The 22,559-nt window shown below is 41.3% G+C and overlaps 2 protein-coding genes across 2 annotated transcripts in view; one reads left to right on the top strand and one right to left on the bottom strand.

Moving 5' to 3' along the window:
• Positions 1–14,013, bottom strand: part of SMYD4 (SET and MYND domain containing 4) — a 54,464-nt gene extending 40,451 nt beyond the window's left edge. The window contains exons 1-2 of the mRNA XM_041726559.1: positions 13,756–14,013; positions 12,783–12,928 (exon numbers count right to left, since the gene is read on the bottom strand). Coding sequence (XP_041582493.1) covers positions 12,783–12,916 — 134 coding nt within the window. The 5' untranslated portion in view covers positions 12,917–12,928; positions 13,756–14,013. The remainder of the gene's footprint in view (positions 1–12,782; positions 12,929–13,755) is intronic.
• Positions 14,014–14,160: 147 nt separating this feature from the next.
• Positions 14,161–22,559, top strand: part of RPA1 (replication protein A1) — a 78,552-nt gene continuing 70,153 nt past the window's right edge. The window contains exon 1 of the mRNA XM_041726772.1: positions 14,161–14,314. Coding sequence (XP_041582706.1) covers positions 14,282–14,314 — 33 coding nt within the window. The 5' untranslated portion in view covers positions 14,161–14,281. The remainder of the gene's footprint in view (positions 14,315–22,559) is intronic.

The raw sequence follows: 22,559 nt of genomic DNA, 5'->3' as shown, positions 1-22,559 counted from the left end.
CATGCTGCTTAAAAACTGATCTATTTTGGCTATCCTAGTTTCACAGTGCATGAACTTCCTAATTTTTTTTTTTTTTGAACTTCCTAATTTGAGCTAGGTTTCTGTCACTTGAAACTGACAGAATTCTAATTTGATACTATAAAGTCACAGTAAAAACCCTTTGGTTTTGGCATAGAAATAGAGTCCAGAAACAAATTTATAAGTAAGTGTGAATTTAAATTTTTTTTAAAGATTTTATTTATTCATGACAGACACAGAGAGAGAGAGGCAGAGACACAGGCAGAGGGAGAAGCAGGCTCCACGCAGGGAGCCTGACGTGGGACTCGATCCCGGGTCCCCAGGATCACACCCCCGGTTGAAGGCGGTGCCAAACTGCTAAGCCACTGGGGCTGCCCAGTGAATTTATTTTTTAATAAATATGGCATTTTGAAGCACTAAGGAAAGATTGGATTATTCAATAAATGCTGAGGAAAAATCATCTGGAAAAAAGTTAGAATACCCTCTCACATCATATACAAAAATAAATTCCAGATAGATTTGAGAGTGAAAACTAAAACACAAAACTACAAAAAAAAAGTTAGATGAAAATAAAGAATATTTTTATAATATTGGAGTAGACCATCCTAAGACTAACTCAGAAACCATAAAAAATGACATATCTGTATAAAAACTAAAACACACAATTTATGTACAATGCGAAACACTGCAAGTAAAATAAATGATAGACCAGAAGAAAAGCTAGTTACATATTAGCAAAGAATTATATGACCAGATTTCTTAAGATCTCTTATAAATTCCTAAGAGAAAGATAATCCAAAAGAAAAATGGGCAAAGGACACAAATGAACAGTAGAAATATAGATGGGTTGTAAAATCAGAAATGATGAATTCAAAAAAAAAAAATGATGAATTCCTTCACTAGTAATCAGAAAAATCAAACAAACCATAAGACATTTGTGTCCTAAAGTTTGGCAAAATCAAGCACTGTTACTTTCAGTGTTGGCAAGGATCACTGGGAAGTGATTTTTTTTTTAAGATTTTATTTATTTTTATTTATTTGACAGAGCACACGCAGGGGGAGTTGCAGGCAGAGGGAGTGGGAGAAGTAGACTCCCCGCTGAGCAGGGAGCCTGATGCAGGGTTCCATCCAGGGCCCTGGGATTATGACCTGAGCCAAAGGCAGACACTTAACCAACTGAGCCACCCAGGTACTCCAAGAAGTGATTTTCATACGTTGTTCATGGTAAACTGGTGAAGTCTTTTTGGAAGACAATTTGTCAGTATTTATTAAATTTTAAAATGCTCATAACAAGTGGATGCAATCATTCCTCCTCTAAGAATTTATCTTAAAAATATAAAAAAGGGGACTCCTGGGTGGCTCAGTGGTTGAGTGTCTGCCTTTGGCCCAGGGCGTGATCCTGAGTCACGGGATCGATTCCCACATCAGGCTCCCTGCATGGAGCCTGCTTCTCCCTCTGCCTATGTCTCTGTTTCTGTCTCTCTCTCTCTCTGTGTCTCTCACTAATAAATAAAATCTTTAAAAAACAAAAACAGAAATAAATAAAAATAAAACATAAAAAGGTTGTTCACTGCTGCATTGTTTGTAACAGCAAAAATACAACAACCTGGAGATAATATAATTGTCCCTTAACAGGGAAAGAATAACTACGCTGCGGCATAACTATACAAGCAGTATCACAGAAAGTTGCCAGAAAGATCAATGTGTGACATTGGAGAAAATATCCTAGAACAAAGGACATGATATAATCTAACAGAATAAAGACACAGATATGTATATATTCATCTACAATTGTCTAAAAATACAAAAAAAGAACCAGAAAACTCCAGTAAACGGTGGTTATTTCTGTAGAACTGAATGAGCAGTAAAGGGTAAAGTAAACTTTTCTGTTAAACTTCATTAAATATCATTTCAAATATGAGAATGTGTTTCTATCTTGTGAACATTTGTAAAAAAGAAAACTTAACAAGCAAAAACAAAAACCCACCCAAAACCCAATTATTCCCCTAACTATACCTAGTTAGTACCCAAATCGCCAAGGCGCAACACTGCGCTCATTATTTCATTCAATTAAAATCTGAGTGCCCGCTACGTGAGACACTGTTGATAGTTCTGGCACAAAGATAAATATGTTAACATTGAACTTGAAAGGTATGTGTTTATGTATCTGCAAATACATGAAGCTCTCGTTTGTGTGTCATATTGAGCATTAATATGTGTCAGTTGGTGAAGAGCTTTATACGTATTTCCCAACCGTCATTTGATCAGTATTTATGAAATACCTGGGTTTTGTTTTTTTGTTTTTGACACAGCACAGCTCGTCTAGAAGACACATAAACTTTGCCCTCGTGGAGTTTAAGTAGTAAAGATAGACAGTAAGGAAATGATTATACAAATATAAAAAGGAGAGCTATATAGAGTTGTAAATGTATAAAAAAATGAAGATGACCCAGCTGGGACTCAGGGACTCCTCAACCCTTCAGAAGGTCCTGGTTTGGGCAACCGGCTGACCCGACTCAGCCTCATGGAAGAGGATGAAGAAGAGTTGGAAATTCATGAGTTAAGTGAGGAATGGCAAGATACAGACAAGCACACTTCCCCCAGTGAGCACGGGCTGGACCTCTTAGATTCTACAGAGCTAAACCTTGAGGATTTCTGACAGGACTCCACGCCCCTCCCCATTTCCACTCCCCACCTTAACTGGGAAAAGGCAAATAGGCGAACAGTGAAGAAGGAACCATTACTTCCAGGCCCCACCCTGGTCTTTGAAGGGAAGGAAGGGTGGGCTGTGCCTTTCTAACCTAACGTTTCTCTGATGATGTTGGGATAGAGAAGCCTTAGGGCCCCCTGTCCTTCCTCATGCTCCTGGCTCTGTCCCTGTGTGGAGAATGCCTTTTTCCTGCTGTGTCTGAAAGAAGTGGCAGCTTTACCTTAGTACTGGAGCGCACTGCCTCCCTGTACCGAATAGAAAGAACCCAGTAGTTTCCTGTATTTTTGGAACAGCTTTCCCAGCCTCTTTTGTACCCTAGTGGAATCTTTCTCAGGAATGAGGAAAAGATCTGTCTGACCCTGAAAGATAAGCAGAACTTAATTGGGGTGTGGAGGAAGACACAGAAGCCAGGAGAAGCATTTCAGGCAGAAGAAATAAAAATAGAGGCCACGTGGCAAGAAGCAGAACGCACATCAAGGACCAACAGAAGGCCTGAATGCTGAGAACAGGAGTGGGGTGTAAGAGGCCAGGACAGTAGGCAGCTGGCTGGCTGCAGTGTTGTACTGGCTAGTCATTTGGATTAGGGAGGTCAAGGGAGTGTACTGTTTTTTTTTGTCACTGCTGTAACAAAACCCCACAAAATTAGTGGCTTACAACAAACAAAAGTGTATTATCTTACAGTTCTGACATGGGCTCAATGGGCTAAAATCAAGGTGTTGGTAGAGATGTGTTGCTTTCCAGAGGCTTCAGGGGAGAAATCTGTTTTCTCACTTTTTCCAGTTTCTAGAGGTTGCCCACATTCTTTGGCTTGTGGCTCCCTGTCTCTACCTTCAAAACTGACAATGCTGCATCTCTAACAATTCTTTCACTGGTTCTGTCTACCTCTGACACTTTTGCTTCCTTTCTCCACTTTTAACAATTCTTGTGATTATACTGGGCTAACAGGGATAATCCAGGCTGCTCTGCCTATCTTAAAATTAGCTCATTGGCGACCTTAATTCCATCTGTAAACTTAATTTCTCTCTACCATGTAACATAACATATTTATAAGTTCTAGGAATTAGGACTCAAAAATACGCCCACCGCATAGGAAAAGGAGAATTAATTTGATTTTATTATAAAATTGTAAATTATGTTTCATAGTTATCCTGGGTATTAACAAAATGAATCCCTGATTTATTTACCATCTGCAGTTAGTACTTTTTCCATTTCCCAAACTATATATAAGAACCTTAAAACAATTTACCTCTATTTGCCCAACTTCCCATTTGTACTACTATCATGTCTCACTTCTAAATGTTCTAAATCCCACAAAACGTTATTACTATCATTGTTTTATTTTTTTTATTTTTGTTTTTGTAAAGATTTTATTTACTTATTCATGAGAGACACACAGAGAGAGAGAGGCAGAGACATAGGTAGAGGGAGAAGCAGGCTCCATGCAGTGAGCCCGACGTGGGACTTGATCCCTGGTCTCCAGGATCACACTGTGGGCCGAAGGCAGCGCTAAACCGCTGAGCCACCCGGGCTGCCCATTATCAGTTTTATTTTTTTTTTAAATTTTTATTTATTTATGATAGTCACACAGAGAGAGAGAGAGAGGCAGAGACACAGGCAGAGGGAGAAGCAGGCTCCATGCACCGGGAGCCCGACGTGGGATTTGATCCCGGGTCTCCAGGATGGCGCCCTGGGCCAAAGGCAGGCGCCAAACTGCTGCGCCACCCAGGGATCCCCCATTATCAGTTTTAAATAATGATTTTAAAACTATTTAGTCAAGGGACACCTGGGTGGCTCAGTGGTTGGGTGTTCGCCTTCGGCTCAGGGTGTGATCCCAGGGTTCCGGGATCAAATCCCATATCAGGCTTTCTGCATGGAGCCTCTTCTCTGCCTCTCTCTTCATGTCTCTCATGAATAAATAAAATCTTAAAAAAAACCCTATTTAATCGCATATTTATCTTGCCTGGTACCTTTCATTCTTTTCTGCAATTGCATGCTTCTATCTGGAATGATTTTTAACCTGTGGAACTTCCTTCAGTATTTCTTGAGGCTCTGATCTGCAGATGGTCTCTCAGATTTTTTTTTTTTTTGGCGGGGGGAGGTCTGAAAAGACCTTTATTTGGCATTCATTTTTTTTAAATTTTTTAAAATTTTTATTTATTTATGATAGTCACAGAGAGAGAAAGAGAGAGAGGCAGAGACATAGGCAGAGGGAGAAGCAGGCTCCATGCACCGGGAGCCCGATGTAGGATTCGATCCCAGGTCTCCAGGGTCGCGCCCTGGGCCAAAGGCAGGCGCCAAACCGCTGCGCCACCCAGGGATCCCTTGGCATTCATTTTTGAAGGTATTTTATTATTTTTCATTTTGAATTTTTTAAAAGATTTTATTTATTTATTCCTGAGAGACAGACAGGTAGAGACAGGCAGAGGGAGAAGCAGGCTCCCTGCAGGGAGCACCCAATGCAGGACTAAGTTCCAGGATCCCAGGATCACAACCTGACCCGAAGGCAGATGCTCAACCACTGAGCCATCCAGGTACCCCTCATTTTGAATTTTTATTAAAATTTTTTTTATTATTTTTTTATTGAAGTTCCATTTGCCAACATATAGTATAACACTGAATTTTTATTAAAATTTTTTTACTGTAATCTCTACCCCCAACACAGGGCTGGAACTCATGACCCTGAGATCAAGAGTCATAAATTCTTCTGACTGAGCCAGCCAGGTGCCCCACATGTCTAGTAATCTTTTACTGTATTCTTGACTGGGCATAGAAGGCATAATAATGCTAGATGACATGTGCCACTGTAGAAATGCCCCCTTTCCTGCCTTAGGCAGATAGGATGAAGGGCGGGGCCAACCTTCATCTAATCGAGAATTGAGTTGAATCAGGGTTGGGCTACAATTAATTCTTTCTTTCTTTCTTTCTTTTCTTTCTTTCTTTCCTTCCTTCCTTCTTCTTTTTTTTTTTTTTTTAAAGTAATCTCTGCACCCAACGTGGGGCTTAAATTCACAACCCTGAGATCAAGAGTTGCATGCTCTACTGACTGAGCCAGCCAGGTGCCCCTGGGCCACCGTTTTATTAAAACTTAGTACATCATTGGTTTCTTCCTGTTCCTTGGGTTTGGCATTCCTAAGCTTTTGGCTGAGAGCCTGAAAGGTCTCTGTATCCTCATGCCTAAAATCCTTCATCTCAGGACATTTTGAGCTTAGATTTTTAACCTACCATACGACAGATGTTCAAAATCTGCCAAATGTTTTAACAGGGAGATCATTTGTTCCAAGCCCCTTTCCTCGAGTGGGATTTTATTGGTCACCATTGTTTTAAGATTTTTATTCCACCTTTTTGGTCAGCCTTCTGAACTGCCTGAGAATTCAGTAAATGACCCCTGAGGCAAACTGACTCCTTGGGTCTTGAGTTTGGGCCTCCTTTAGTTTCTAACCCATCACATCAGCCTCACACAATTGCCAAAATATCTTCTGGTTCAGTTTCCCCCAGGATACTTCCTCTTCTTAGGGCTTACCTGATCCTCAGGTTTCACTCTCAGGAAAGAAAATCACTAGTGGTCAGCTAGGAAGGAGTCTTTCTTCTCTGAAATTTTAGTCCATCTAGATCTTGTTGCTCTCTGGTATCTTTAAAAATACAGTGATCACAATCTCTTTCTCTCTTTATAGTAGGGGTATGGTCTGCTGTGATTTAGTACATCCTACCCAAAAGCAGAAGTTCAACTTGCCAAATTTGAAGGAAATCTAATGGACAAAATTTGGGAATGGATTTAATATGGGGTGTGACGAAGAGGAAAACTCAGGCATGACTCTAAGTAGTTTCTGGGTAGCAACTGAAGAGACGGTGGTATAATTTATTACAAGATCACAGAAGACACTCTGATATAGATAGGGTACCCTCTATGACGAGTTGTTATTGTTTTTTATTTCTTAATTTTATTAGTTTTAAATTTTTTATATTTTTTAGCCATCTCTACATCCAACATGGGGCTTGAACTCATGATCCCAGGATCAAGAGTTGCACGTTCCACTAACTAAGCCAGCCAGGCAACCCCCCATGAATTAATTTTTTTTTTAATTTTTTTTAATTTTTAAATATAGAATGGTTCATAGGTTTCTAGCTTTAGGAACAGAAATAAGGCAATGCAATTCACTAAGATAGGAACCATCGGAAGGGACCAAGAGTTTGATTTTGGATATGTTGAATTTTAACTATCTTTGAGACCTTAAGTAGTCAGCTGGATTTAGAGATTTGAGTCCCAGAAGAGAGGTGAGGGCTGGACATATAATTTTTCAGACATAATTTTAAGGGTAATCAGCATATAGGAGGTAATTGATGTGATGGCGTGAATGAGGCAAATCCTCTCAATTTTTACATTCCTTTCAATGCACCAAAAGTTCAAATGATTCTTATGGATTATGACATCTTGCTGTTAGCCATATCAAATTACCTTGGGATAACTCTGCCTATTACTATTACTATTTTCATCAATAGGTATCTATCATTGGAAATTCTGAAAAGGGAATCCACACATAGAGCTTTAGTCATTGTTTTTCAAAATGTAGGTCACAACTGAGTGGGTCATGAAATCAACTTAGTGAGGGGCTCCTGGATGCTCAGTGGTTGAGTGTCTGCCTTCAGCTCAGAGTGTGATCCCAGGGTCCAGGGATTGAGTCCCACATTGGGCTCCCTGTGAGGAGCCTGCTTCTCCCTCTGCTTATGTCTCTGCCTCTCTGTCTCTCTCTCTCTTTTTTTTAAGATAGATAGATAGATTTATTTATTTATTTATTTATTTATTTATTTATTTATTTATTTATTTATTTATTTATGATAGACATAGAGAGAGAGAGAGACAGAGACAGAGACACAGGAGGAGGGAGAAGCAGGCTCCATGCCGGGAGCCCGACGTGGGACTCGATCCCGGGACCCCAGGATCACGCCCTGGGCCAAAGGCAGGCACTAAACCGCTGAGCCACCCAGGGATCCTCTCTCTGTGTCTCTTGTGAATAAATAAATAAAATCTTAAAAAAAAAATCAATTTGGTGGATCCTAATTAGTATTATTTTTTATAAAGATTTTATTTATCTTAGGGGGGCAGAAGGAGATAGTCTTTAAGATTTTATTTATTCATGAAAGACACAGGGAGAGGCAGAGACACAGGCAGAGGGAGAAGCAGGCTCCATGCAAGGAGCCCGATGTGGGACTAGATCCCAGGACTCTGGGATCACACCCTGAACTGAAGGCAGGCGCTCAACAGCTGAGCCACTCAGGCGTCCCAAGATTTTATTTTTTTATTTGAGAGAGAGAATGAGAGAGCACTAGTGGAGGGGAGGGGCAGAGAGAGAAGCAGACTCCCTGCTGAGCAGGGAGCCTGATGTGGGGCTAGATCCCAGGACCCTGAGATCATGACTGGAGCTGAAACCAAGAGTTGGTTGCTTAACTGACTGCACCATGCAGGCGCTCCCTGATTTTTAAAGATTTATTTTAAAGAGAGAGAGTGCACTCATGGGGTGGGGCAAACGGAGAGGGACAGAGTCCCAAGCAGACTCCCTGCCAAGCACAGAGCCCCACATGGGGCTCGATCCTATGACCCTGAGGTAACCACCCAAGCCGAAATGAAGAGTGGTCGCTTAACCACCCACACTCCTAATTAGTATTTTTAAAATGAGATAGAGGAAAATACCAAAGTACATCATATGAAGTATAAGCATCTACATTCTCTTCCGTGGTGAACTTACCCAGTCTGTGGCTTTAAATCTCATGTATGACTCCCAAATTTCCATCTCTAGCCCAGTGCTCTCTCCTAAATGCCATGCTCACTTAGCTCCACTTAGATGTTTACTAGACATCTCAAACCCCTAAGAACCCCTGATCTTTCCCAAAATAGCTTCATCTGCAGTCCTTCCAGGGGAAATTTCATCCTTCTTAGGCCTATATCCTCAGAGCCACTTTTTACTTTGCTCATTCTCAAACACACCACATCTCATCTTCCAACCACTTCTCATCATCCTTACCACTACCACCCTGGTCTAAATTATCATCACCTCATCTCTCACCTGGAGCCTCTCAACAGATTTCTCTAATTCCACCCTTTCTTCTCCCATAGCCTACTCTCAACACTAGTCAGAGTGATCCCTTGAAACAGGAGTCAGCCAACTTTTTCTGTGGAAAGTCAGAGAATAAATCTTTAGGATTTTGGGGGCCAAGAGGAAAATCAAAGCTAATACAGAGGTATTTCCATAACAAAAGAGAAGACAAACTTCTATAAAATTTTTGGTATAATTAAAAACTAATAACTGTGTATAATTTTTTTGTAATACAGGCCTATTTTCTAAAAAAAAAATTTTTGGGACACCTGGGTGGTTCAGCAGTTGAGCATCTGCCTTCAGCTCAGGGCGTGATCCTGGGATCCGAGATCAAGTCTCACATTGGGCTATTTGCAGGATGCCTGTTTCTCTCTCTGCCTATGTCTCTGCCTCTCTCTCTCTCATGAATAAATAAAATCTTTAAAAAAAATAATTAAAAAAAAATTTTTAAAGCAATGTCTACACCCAACTTGGGGCTTGAACTCATGACCCTGAGATTAAGAGTCCCATGGTCTCTGACTGAGCAGGTCAGGTGCCCCATGTAATACAGGTCTACTAATGAGAATGGAATTTTTTCAATTTTTATTTTTACTGGGCAGCCCTGGTGGCTCAGTGGTTTAGCGCCACCTTCGACCCAGGGCGTGATCCTCGTGACCCGGGATCAAGTCCCACATCAGGCTCCCTGCGTGGAGCCTGCTTCTCTCTCTGCCTGTGTCTCTGTCTCTCTGTGTCTCTCGTGAATAAATAAATAATTAAAAGAAATTTTTTTTTTTACTTTACATTTTTAGAGGTTTATTCACTGAAGAGAGAAAGAGGAATGCTTTGGTGGCTCCATGGTTGAGCATCTGCCTTTGGCTCAGGTCGTGATTCTGGGGTTCTGGGATCAAGTCCCACATTGGGCTCTCTGCATGGAGCCTGCTTCTCCCTCTGCCTATGTCTCTGCCTTGCTCTATGTCTCTCATGAAAAAATAATAAAATCTTAAAAAGAGAGAGAGAGAGAGAGAGAGAGAGAGAGAACTGGGGGGCACGGGGCGGGGCGGCAGAGGGAGAGGAATAGAATCTCAGGCTGAGATTCCTGTAGCACCGAGCTCCACCCAGAACCCTGAGATAACGACCTGAGCTGAAACCAAGAGGTGGATGCTTAACCGACTGAACCACCTAGGCACCTCTCTTTTTTATTTTCTAATGGATTTTGCTTAATTGGGGCTCAAATCCAGTGTTACCTATCATCAAATCAACTGTAAAGGCTTATCTGTAAAAACCATTCTTAGCTGACGCTGTATAAAATCAGGCAGCAGGGGGCGCCTGGGTGGTTCGGTGGTTAAGCATCTGCCTTAGTCTCAGTACGTGATCTCAGGGTCCTGTGATCAAGCCCTAAGCCCCCAGCCCTGCATTAGGCTCTCTGCTCAGTGGGGAACCTGCTTCTCCTTCTCCCTCTACCTCCCTCTCCCTTTGCCTGCTGCTTCCCCTGCTTATGTGCATGTGCATTCTCTGTGTCGAATAAACAAAATCTTTAAAAAATAATAAAAGAAAATCAGGTGATGGGATGGATTTACACTGCAGGCTGTTGTTTGCTGATCCCTACTCTAAAATATAATCAGATCATTCTCTCAAAACCCTGTGAATCGGTTTTCTTCTGTAATGTAACAAGATACCACAATTTCAGCAGTTTACAACCATTTATTATTCTCACAGTCTACAGATCAGAAGTGCAGAACCTGGCTGATTTCTCTTGAGTAGGGTCTCACTAGGCTGAAATCAAGGTGACCTCTGATATGGAAGACCTGGGAAAGAATCCACTTCTAAGATCATTCAGGTTATTGGCAGAAACCAGTTCCTTGCAGTTGTAGGTCTGATGTCCTCACTTTCTTGTTGGCTATTAGCCAGGAACTACTCTTAGCTTGTAGAGACTCCCTGCATTCCTTAGCATGTGGTTCCCCCTCATTTTCTTTTTTCTTTCCCCCACCCCCTCATTTTCAAGCACAAGCACATTCACATCTCGTGGCTTGAAGTTACTTTGTGCTACCAGCTGGAAAAAAAGTTCTGCTTTTAAAGATTTCACCTGATTAGGCTAGCCCATTCAGATAATTGTATCTCAAGGTCAACTGACTTGGGAGTACTGGTGGGGGAAGGGGCATCAGTTCTAGAAGTCTGTCTACCAGGGCGTCTGGGTGGCTCAGTCAGTTAAGAGTCTGCCTTTGGCTCAGGTCATGATCCCAGGGCTCTGGGAATGAGCCCTGCATTGGGCTCCCTGCCCAGTGAAGAGGCTGCTTCTCCCTCTGCCACCGCCTCTAGGTCGTGCTCTTTCTCTCGCTCTGCTCTCTCTCATAAATAAAAACAAATACATTCTTTTAAAAAAAAAAAAATAGAAGTTTGCCTACAACACCCTAAAATAATTTCCTACTCAGAATAAAAAGGCAAGGCACTTAGGGTCAACATGACTTGCATCACCTGCTACCCACCAATCCCCATGCATGTCCTATTACTTCTCTGATGTTATTTCCTGCTCTTCTTCCCCTGGCTTATTCTGTTCACTCACACTAGCCTTCTTGCTATTGCTTGAACGTGCCAGATATACTCCCAACCTGGGATCTCTGTCTGGAGTACTCTTCTCTCAGATATCTATCTAATTTGTTAACTCCTGTATCTCCAAGACTGCTCATTTCCATTTTTTTTTTTTTAAGAAAGCATGAGAGTGCGCAAATGGGGAGGGCCAGAGGGAGAAGAGAATCTTTTTTTTTTTTTTTAATATTTTACTTATTTATTCATGAGAGACACAGAAAGAGAGAGGCAGAGACACAGGCAGAGGGAGAAGCAGGCTCCATGCAGGGATCCCGGGTCTCTAGGATCAGGCCCTGGGCTGAAGGCTAAACCGCTGAGCCACCCGGGCTGCCCTAGGGAGAAGAGAATCTTAAATAGGCTCCATGCTCAGCCTGGAGACCAAGGTGGGGCTTGATATCACAATCCTGAGATCATGACCTGAACAGAAATCAAGAGTTGGACACTTAACCGACTGAGCCATCCAAGTGCCCTGAAACTTCCACCTTCTCAATGAGACCATATCTAATCACACTATTTAATACTATAATCTGTATTCTCACTCCTGGCACTATTTCCCTTACCTTGTTCTATTTTTATTTTTTTCTATTTTGTACTTAGCACCTTTGTATACTATATATTTTGCTTATTTATGTTTAATGTCTATCCCTCTTTGCCAGAATTAAGCTCCTCAAGGATAAGTATCTGTGCCTGTTTTCTATTCACTAATGTATTTTCCTTCTTTCCTTCCTTCCTCTCAAGTAAGCTCTACTGCCCAATGTGGGGCTTAACCTCACGACCCTTAGATCAAGAGTCATAAGTTCTACCTCCTGAACCAGCCAGGCACCCCTCACTGATGTATTTTTTGTTCATTAAGCATCTAGCACAGTGGCTGGCACAACAGGTGGCCAATAAAAATTCACTGAAGTTTTGGGAAACTCTTGCTTTAATTTTCTATATATGGTTGTACATACTAGGTTGTGATATAAAATAGTATTACTTACTACAGAGGGTAGTCAAGAGAGTGAAAAATACTGGGGTTAGACTACATGACTTCTAAAGTCCTTTCTCTCTCTTTTTTTTTTTTCCCTAAAGTCCTTTCTCAATTTGAGCACTTATAACTTTCTATGTGTAGCTAGTAAATGCCCACTATATCTTTTGGGAAATGGCAAAGTTCATAGCCTAGTTTCTAGAGCAAAGCATTGATTATTGAAACATAACACTGACACCAAAAAAAACTATTAGCATTCTTGCCTGCTCTGTAATAGTAGCTTAGAAAAAACTGGAAACAGCAAGAACTGCTGAATGCTCCAAAATATAAAAATCTGAACTTAATCGTTCCATGAAAACGAGATAGAATTTAAGAGCAAATGATAAAAGAGAACATTTCCTAGATCAAAATTTCCCCCGTTAAAGCTTTCACTCACTGAAGAAGCGAAGAAGAGTGAAGAAAGATATCCCTTAAAGCGTCTGCCGTAGAAATTGTGTCCTGAATGGACTTCGGGAGCAAAGACCACTTCTGAAATACATATGATTTCCACTCATCCACAGGCAGATCCATTCTACTTTAGGTCTATAAAATAAATAAGAAAATAAGGAATTCAGATTTCTACAAATGCACAATTCTAGGGAAAAAAAAATCAACCTTTCACTCCAGCAAACATGAAGCAACAAAATCAATTCTTGTGGTCTTTTTCCATAGTTTACATGCTGAGGATCTATTTTGTCTCACACCTATTCACCGAAAATCCTTTTATTCAGAAATATTTACTGAAGGCCTAATTTGTTCCACGCACCATGCTTGCCTCAGACCTCCATCTTCCCAAGCTGTTCAAGTCAGACATCACAGATTTTTCTCTCTCCCCACCTACTATTTAATTAACAAATGTATCTCTTACACAGCTGTTTTTTCTTTCAATCCCCAGATCATTCAATTCATCTTCCACATTGAGACAGATGTAGGTCCTCTGACTTAAAGCTCCTCCAAGCTTTTGGGGAAGCCCTGTACAAATCCTTCACTATTCGACCCCTGGGCTCATTTTCTAATGCCCAAGTCTCACGTCTTCTTCTGTACTCTATTATTCTGAGCTACTTAAAGCTATCCCCAACTTGCCAGGCTATTTGCCTCTAGTTGTTGCATAAGCCATGCCATCCTTCTGGTAGCATCCCTATCCTCACTTAAGAGTCCACTCGGCAAATCTGCACACACCCCCTTCAAGACCCACTTCAAATAGCACCTCCTCCAGGAAGCCTTCCCTGATTTTCCATCTGCGAGCACGGAACACTTTATGTCTCTTCTGAGGCCCATATCATGTCTACATTGAGTTAAGGCTACTCAGTGCGGTAACTCCCTCGACAGACTACGCTTTCTTCCGAGGGCGGCGATCGGATCCTATTTACCTTAGGAAAAGCCCCGATGGGCCAAGCTCGGGGTTTAGCAACGGGGGGAGCTCGGCGTTTCGGTTGCTGAAGTAATCAAGTTGGTGCTTTGACTACCGTTGGCAGCAGTCATCAGGGAACAGCTCTCTCTTCTGGGCGACCAGTAGGCCTGTCAGCCAAAGGCCGAGCCAAGTTTTTTTTCCGAGACGCGTCTCGGAAAGCTTCCGGGACTAGACCTAGCGCCCAGAGCAGGAGCTAGCGTCATCCTTGGCGCGACCCACGCTCCGGCCCCGCCCCCTGGCGCAGCCGTCGGGTGACTAGGGCCTCAGCCTGGGCTCCCGCGTGTCACGTGGGCGGGCTGCTCGCAGCGCCTCGGCCAATGCGGCGGCTGCCCCGCCACTAAGCCCGCCCCCGTGCCTTGCGCATGTCAGTAGGCGGGGGTGGTGCCTGCAGCTCCTTGGCCCAATAGCTTTGGAGCGCGCGGGGCCCCAGTAGGGAAGTGGGGTCTGCTGACGAGCTGGAGCGCGGGAGTTTGCGCGGCGGAGTCATGGTGGGCCACCTGAGCGAGGGGGCCATTGCGGTGAGGAGACGCCTGCGCACCGGCAGGCCGGGGTGGCTGGGGACCCTGGGGTTGTGGGGGTGGGAAAGGGAGAAGGGGGGCTGGAGGCGATGGGGAGAGAACGCGGGAGAAGATAAAGGGGGTGGGGGAGACCGTCGAGTGACTCCCCCAAATCATCACCGTCTCCAAGAATTTTTACTGTCGTCTTTTAAACATGCCCGTGTTTTTTCTACTTAAGAAAAGGAAGCAGGGATCCCTGGGTGGCGCAGCGGTTTAGCGCCTGCCTTTGACCCAGGGCGCGATCCTGGAGACCCGGGATCGAATCCCACGTCGGGCTCCCGGTGCATGGAGCCTGCTTCTCCCTCTGCCTGTGTCTCTGCCTCTCTCTCTCTCTCTCTCTCTCTCTCTCTCTCTCTCTGTGTGTGTGTGTGACTATCATAAATAAATAAAAATTAAAAAAAAAGAAAAGGAAGCAAAATTAACTCGATGGTCCCGCGTCTCCCTCCTTCGGCCACGCTGTCTCCTCCCTGTCCCCCATCCACAGCCAAACTTCTCTAGAGTTGTCTGTTTTCAGCTCACCTCCCATTAACAGACCCCAGTCCGTCGTTCCCTCGATCACGGTCGAGGGAACCTGGGCTGAAGTTAACGGTGTTTCCAAGTCGTTAAATCCAACAGACGCTTTTCCGTTTTTATCTCTACCAGAGTTCTCAGCAGTGTTTAGGTGTGTTGAGCATTTCGTCTTTCTGATAACACTCCCTTCTCTGGGCTTCTATGGCTTGGTTTGGCTCGTCTTCCTCGTCATATTTGCAGGTCCCTCGTTGTAAGTTTTTGTTTACTCAAGGTTATGTTCTGGGCCCTCTTTGACCAACACAGTCTCATTACCAACCATATGTCAGTTGCTCGTAAATTTCTTTGTCCGGAGCCACCTTTACTCTGAAAAATAGACCTCTATAGTGTGTCTGCCTGCCTGATACCTCAAAGGCATTTTTTATTTTATTTTTTTAAAAAAGGTTTTATTTATTCATTCATGAGAGACACACACACACACACAGAGGTAGAGACACAGGCAGAGGGAAAAGCAGGCTCCATGCACCGGGAGCCCGACACGGGACTCCATCCCGGGACTCTGGGATCACGCCCTGGGCCGAAAGCGGCGCTTAAGCTATGAGCCACCCGGGCTGCCCGGCATTTTTTTTTTTTTTTAATTTTATTTATTTATTTGAGAGAGAGAGCGTGAACGGCGGGGGTGGGGGGGGGGAGGGAGAAGCAGACTCCCCACTGAGCAGGGAGCCTCACACAGCTGGACCCCAGGACCCATCATGACCTGAGCCAAAGGCAGATGCTTAAGAAACTGAGCCACCCAGGCGCCCCCTTAAAGGCATTTTAAATTTAACATGTCCCAAAGCAAATGTGTTATTTTACTATTTGGGCCTCTTGGTGTTCCCTATCTGGATGAATGGCACCATTATCCATTAAGATATGCTAGCCAGTAATTGTGGAATCATGCTAACTGCAAACTTCCATCACCTTAGATGTCCAGTCCATCACCAAGTCCAGTGTTTTAACTCCACACATATCTCTTAAATCCATCTGCTTCTCTTCTTCTACTCTAGCTCCATCATTTCTTGCCTGGACTACGGACTTCCCCTCTCCCCCGCCAAACACACCAATTCCCATCACATACTCTCATTTGTTCTCTCTTCCTTTTATTTGTTTTTGTTCTTTAATTTTTTAATTTTTAATTTTGGTTTAGTTAATGTATAGTGTTCTATTAGTTTCAGGTATACAATATAGTAATTCAGCAATTCTATACATTACTCATTGCTCATGATGAAAATTGTACTCTTTAATCCCCTTCACCTGTTTCTCCCCTCCCCCTACTCACCTTCCCTCTAGTAACCATCAGTTTGTTCTCTATAGTTAAGAGCTGTGTCTTGGTTTGTCTCTTTCTTCCTTTTTTTCCTTTGCTCATTTGTTTCTTAAATTCCATATATATATATATATATATAGATATATATATATATATATAGTAAATCATGGGATTTGTCTCTCTGACTTATTTTGCTTCGGATTATACTTTCTAGCTCCATTTATGTTGTTGGAAATGGCAAGATTTCACTCTTTTGCATGGCCAAATCATATTCTATTGCATAGGGATGCCTGGGTGGCTCAGTGGTTGAGCCTCTGCCTTTGGCTCAGGTCATGATCCCAGGGTCCCCGGATCAAGTTCCACATTGGGCTCCCTGCAGGGAGCCTGCTTCTTCCTCTATGTCTCTGCTTCTCTGTGTGTGTGTCTTTCATGAATAAATAAATAAAATCTTTAAATTAAAAAAAATATTCAGGCACCTGGGTGGGTCAGTGGTTGAGATTGCTTTTGGCTAGGGGGGTGATCCTGGGGTCCTGGGATCAAGTCCCACATCGGGCTCCCCATGGGGAGCCTGCTCCCCAGCACTCTCTGCCTGTGTCTCTGCCTCTCTCATGAATTAATAAATCTTTTAAAAAAAGTTATATTGTATATGTGCACCCATCTTTATCCATTCATCTATCAATGGACACGTGGGCTGCGTCCATAATTTGGGTATTGTAAATAATGCTGCAATAAACATGGGATACATGGATCCTTTTGAATTAGTGTTTTCATATTTTTGGGTACTCAGCAGTGCAATTAGTGAATCCAAAGTAGTTCTACTTTTATTTTTTTGAGGAACCCCGATACTATATTTGCACCAGTTTCCATTCCCACTAGCAGTGCACAAGGATTCCTTTTTCACGTCGTCCTTGTCAACACTTGTTTCTTGTGTTGATTTTAACCATTCTGAAAGGCGTAAGGTGGTATCTCATTGTAGTTTTGAGTTGCATTTCCCTGATGATGAGTGGTATTGAACATTTTTTTCATGTGTTGGCCATTTGTATGTCTTCTTTGGAGAAATGTCTGTCCATGTCCTCTGCCCATTTTTTAAATTGAATTGTGTTTGGGTGTTGAGTTGTAGCATTTCTTTATATATTTTGGATACTTAGCCCTCATCAGATATGTCATTTGTCTTCTCATTCAGTAGGTTGTCTTTTAGTTTGTTTCCTTAGCTGTGCAGAAGCTTTTTATTTTTTATATTTTAAAGATTTTATTTATTTATTCATGAGAGACACACACAGAGAGGCAGAGACATAGGCAGAGGGAGAAGCAAGCTCCATGCAGGAAGCCCAATGTGGGACTCGATCCTGGGACTCTGGAATCACGCCCTGAGCCAAAGGCAGATGCTCAACCACTGAGCCACCCAGGCATCCCAGAAACTTTTTATTTTGATGTAGTCCAGCAGTTTATTTTTGCTTTTATTTTCCTTGCCACAGGAGACATATCTAGAAAGATGTCGCTACTGCTGGTGTCAGAGAAATTACTACCTGCGCTGTCTTCTAGGATTTTTCTAGGATTTTTATGGTTTAGGTCTCACATTTAGGTCTTTAATCCATTTTGAGTTTATGTTTGTGTATGGTGAAAGAAAGTGGTCCAGTTTCATTCTTTTCCCAACACCATTTCTTGAAGAGACTTTTTCCCATTGTGTATTCTTTTCCTCCTTTGTTGAAGATTAATCATATAATTGGGCTTATTTCTGGGTTTTCTGTTTTGTTCTATTGATCTGTGTGCCAGTACCATACTGTTTTGATTACTGTGGCTTTGTAATATAACCTGAAGTCTGGAATTGTGATGCCTCCGGTTTTGTTTTTCTTTTTCAAGATTGCTTTGGCTATTTGAGGTCTTTTGTTGTTCCTTATAAATGTTAGGATTATTCTAGTTCTGTGAAAAATGTTGGTATTTTGATAGGGATTGCATTAAATGTGTAGATTAATTTGGGTGGTAGAGACAATTTAACAATATTTATTCCTCAAAACCTGTGAGCATGGAATGAATGTCTTTCCATTTCTTTGTCTCTCTCTCTCTCTCTTTTTTTTAAATTCCTGGTATATTCCTTACTCTTGCACGTTCTTTTCCTTTTTTTTTAATTTTTTTTTTATTTATGATAGTCACAGAGAGAGAGAGAGAGAGAGAGAGAGAGGCAGAGACATAGGCAGAGAGAGAAGCAGGCTCCATGCACCAGGAGCCCGACGTGGGATTCGATCCTGGGTCTCCGGGATCACGCCCTGGGCCAAAAGCAGGCGCTAAACCGCTGTGCCACCCAGGGATCCCTGCACGTTCTTTTCCATCTGCCTTTGTGGCTCTTCACTCTCCCCTCCCTGGCTAACAATCTTCAAATCTCAGCTCACTTCTTCAGAGAAGCCTTCCTTGACTTACTAGCCTAATTCTCTTTATTTTGAGACCCTAATTCCTGCTTCTTCACTTACTACCTGTGCAACTTTGGGTAAGATACTAAACTTTGCCTTTTGTCTTAAAATGAGGGTAATGATGCCTAGTACCTACTGCCTAATGTTAGGGGGAGGATTAGGTGAGCTATTTAAAGCGCTTAGTCCATGCCTGGTACACAGTAAATGCTCAGTATATGTTACCTCTTATTAATAATTGTAGATGTAATTTTTAAAAAATATTTATTCATGAAAGACAGAGAGAGAGAGAGAGAGAAAGGCAGAGGGAGAAGCAGGCCCCATGCAGGAAGCCTGACGTGGGACTTGATCCTGGGTCTCTAGGATCAGGCCCTGGGCTGAAGGTGGCGCTAAACCGCTGAGCCACCGGGGCTGCCCATCAGATGTAATTTTTTATTTGACTAATATCAGTTACTTTCTGTCTTCCTCACTGAATTATAAACTCTTTGAGGCCTAAAATTACATCTTTTTTTTTCTTCCACAAAATAGTCTCCTAAATACCTGGAGCAGTGCTGGCAAGTTTTAGGTTATCCAGTAAATGTTAGCTAGGTGTGTATGAGGCAGTGAAAAGAAACGGACCTAGATGAATGAGCAAGAATAGTTGGCAGAGTGGAGTGACTATTTGAATAAATTAGGAATAATTAAACCTGAGAGCTGATTGCAAATTATAGTTCTCATTTACTTATACCTGCTACCTTGTGCCTTTTTTTTTAAAGATTTATTTATTTTCAGTGGGGAGAGGCAGAAAGAGGGAGACAAGCAGACTCCCCACTCGGCTGGGAGCCCCAATGGTGCAGGGCTAGATCCCAGGACCCTGAAATAACCTGAGCTGAAATCAAAAGTTAGTGGCTGAACTGACTAAGCAACTCAAGTGCCTCTACCTTGGGCTTTTGAGATAAATTAAGAATCGTCTTTCACTTTTAAAAAGAATGATTATAGTGTTAATAATTTGATCAGGGGATCCCTGGGTGGCACAGCGGTTTGGCGCCTGCCTTTGGTCCAGGGCGCAATCCTGGAGACCCAGGATTGAATCCCACGGCGGGCTCCCGGTGCATGGAGCCTGCTTCTCCCTCTGCCTGTGTCTCTGCCTCTCTCTCTCTCTCTCTCTCTCTCTCTCTCTCTCTGTGTGTGACTATCATAAAACCAAAAAAAAAATTTTTTTTTTGATCAGTTTTTGCTATATTCAAAATTTTGGAAGCATCTCTGCAGTGTTAGGTCAAGTATTAAGTTTTGTTCATAAATGACAAAATTTTTATGTGGAGAACTTTTGCCAACTCTGATTATCAGCTAAAGCAAGTAGTATTATTTTAGTTCGAAAGACACAGGCTGAAAGGGTAAGAAACTAACACAAATAGTAGAGGCATTTGGGATAAAAGCTAACATAAAAGAGATTATGCATGGAAGTATTGTGGTAAGTAGAATAAATAGCATTTGTATCTTAACTTATTGGGTAATAGAAAGAAAGGAGAGGGGACTAATATTTCTGCCATTTCCAATGTGCCAGATACTTTATTTATAATAGTACTTATAGTAACCCTGAATTACCTGCATCTCACAGATGAAAAAATTAAAGTGCAAAGAAGTTAAATAATTTGTCAGTGGGGTGAAGATTTGCACGTGCCCTTAACTATTTCATTCTGTTGTTTTTTATTTTTTATTTTATTTTTTTTTAAATTTTTTTAATTGAAGTGTAATTGACATACAGTATTCTATTAGTTTCAGATGTTTAGCATAGTATTTTGGTATTTTTATATACTAGGAAATGATCCCCATGATAAATCTGGTTACTATCACTCACCACACAAAGTTATTACATTGTTACTGACTAAATTCTCTGTGTTGTGCATTACATCTCCATAACCCATTGATTTTATATCTGGAAGGCTGAAACTCATACTACCCTTCACCCATTTTGCCGGCACCCCCCCAGTCACTCCCACTTTTGTAACCAATAGTTTGTTTCTTGTATCTATGAGTCTGTTTCTGTTTTGTTTTATAGATCCAACATGAAATCATACAGTTGTCTTCTCTATCAGGTTTATTTTATTTGGCATAATACTGTCTAGGTCCGTGTTGTCACAAATGGCAAAATCATTCTTTTTGATGGCTGAGTAATATTCGTGTGTGTTTCTTCATCCATTTATCTCTTTAGAGACACCTAGGTTGCTTCTTTATCTGATATTTAGTTTTTTTGAGGAGCCTCCATACTGTTTTCCATATTGGCTGCACCAATTTATGTTTCCCACCAACAGTAGTATACAAGGGTTCTCTTTCATCCTCATCTTTGCCAACACTTTGTATTTTTTGTCTTTTTGATGATAGCCAGTTGGTTATGGTTTTCATTTGCAGTTCCATAATGATTAGTGATATTGAGGATCCTATTTGTTTTGTTGGCCATCTGCAGGTCTTTGGAAAAATGTTCTAAAGTCTTGCCCACTTTTTAATTGGGTTTATTACTTTGTATTTTTATAGGCAATGTTAATTTAGAAAATTTAAGGCAATTTTGTCTAAATTGTACATATCATGTTGTATGTCCCAGAAGATTTGATCTTAAATTCACTTTGTGATGACACAAATTAAAAAGAATAATAAATTAATATGTGCATGTGGTTTTAAAATCAAATAGAGCAGAAAGGTGTTTTATGAATTTACTGACCTTTTGCCCCACCCTGCCCCAGTTCTGTTCCTTAGAAACTAAAAAAAAAAAAAAACATCTTTATTGAAACTCAATGTGATTTACACTTAATGAAAGCTGTAATGTATATAATAAGTATATATGGTAAAATCTCATCAAGTTGTGTGCAGTTTGATGAGCTTTGGCAAATGTATATACCACTCCAATCTCCCTGCTCTTTCCCTATTCCTTGCCTACAACCTAGATAAACCAGAGTTTTAATTTCTGGGGTGTTTTTTTTTAATTTTTATTTATTATTATTTTTTTAATTTTTATTTATTTATGATAGTCACAGAGAGAGAAAGAGAGAGAAGCAGAGACATAGGCAGAGGGAGAAGCAGGCTCCATGCACCGGGAGCCTGATATGGGATTCGATCCCAGGTCTCCAGGATCGCGCCCTGGGCCAAAGGCAGGCGCCAAACCGCTCCGCCACCCAGGGATCCCCTAATTTCTGGTTTTTAATCTCTATAGGTTAGTTTTGACTATTCTAAAACTTCATGTGAACTTGTATCTGGCTTCTTTGTCTCAGCAAAATGTTTTTTGAGATTTATCTATGTTTCAGTAGTTTGCACCTTTTATTGCTGAGTAGTATTCCGTTGTGGGAATAAACACTATTTGTTTAATTTACCTGTTGTTGTTAAACATTTGGGTTATTTTCATTTTTTGGATTTTATGAATGAAGATGCTGTGAACACTTATGTATAGTCTTTTTGTGGAAATAATATTTTCTTTGCTCTGGGATAAATACCTAAGAGTGTACTTGCTGGTTTATATGTTAAGTGAATGTAAGAAATTGTTAAACTATTTTCCAAAGTGATTGTGAGAATTCTAGTTGCTCCATACCTTTGCCAACACTTAGTTTTGTCAGTCTTTTTAAGTTTAATTGTTCTAGTGAATGTATAGTGGTATTTTGCATCTACATTCATGAGTGGTATATAGGTTTGTATTTTTTCTTAGAATGACTTTGTTTTTTCTATCAGGTAAACCTAACATAAAATGAGTTGGAAAATGTTCTCTTCTTTTTCTTGACATAGTTTGTGCAAGATTGTTTTGTTTGTTTGTTTTTTGTCTTTACATGTTAGATAAAATTTACCAGTAAAGCCATCTGGACCTAGCGTTATATTTGTTGGAATATTTTAAATTATAAATTCAGTTTCTTTAGTGGATGTAGTACTATTTAGATTCTCTGTATTTTTTTGTGTCAGTTTTTATGTCAGTTTTGATAATTACCCATTTGGGTAATTATTAAGCCAAATGGGACTTACCCATTTAAGTTGTTTC

Source organism: Vulpes lagopus, chromosome 12 (genome assembly GCF_018345385.1).
Source record: "Vulpes lagopus strain Blue_001 chromosome 12, ASM1834538v1, whole genome shotgun sequence".
Lineage (NCBI taxonomy): Eukaryota > Metazoa > Chordata > Mammalia > Carnivora > Canidae > Vulpes > Vulpes lagopus.
The sequence above is the reverse complement of the archived record's forward strand: the minus strand, read 5'-3'. Positions and strand labels throughout refer to the sequence as shown.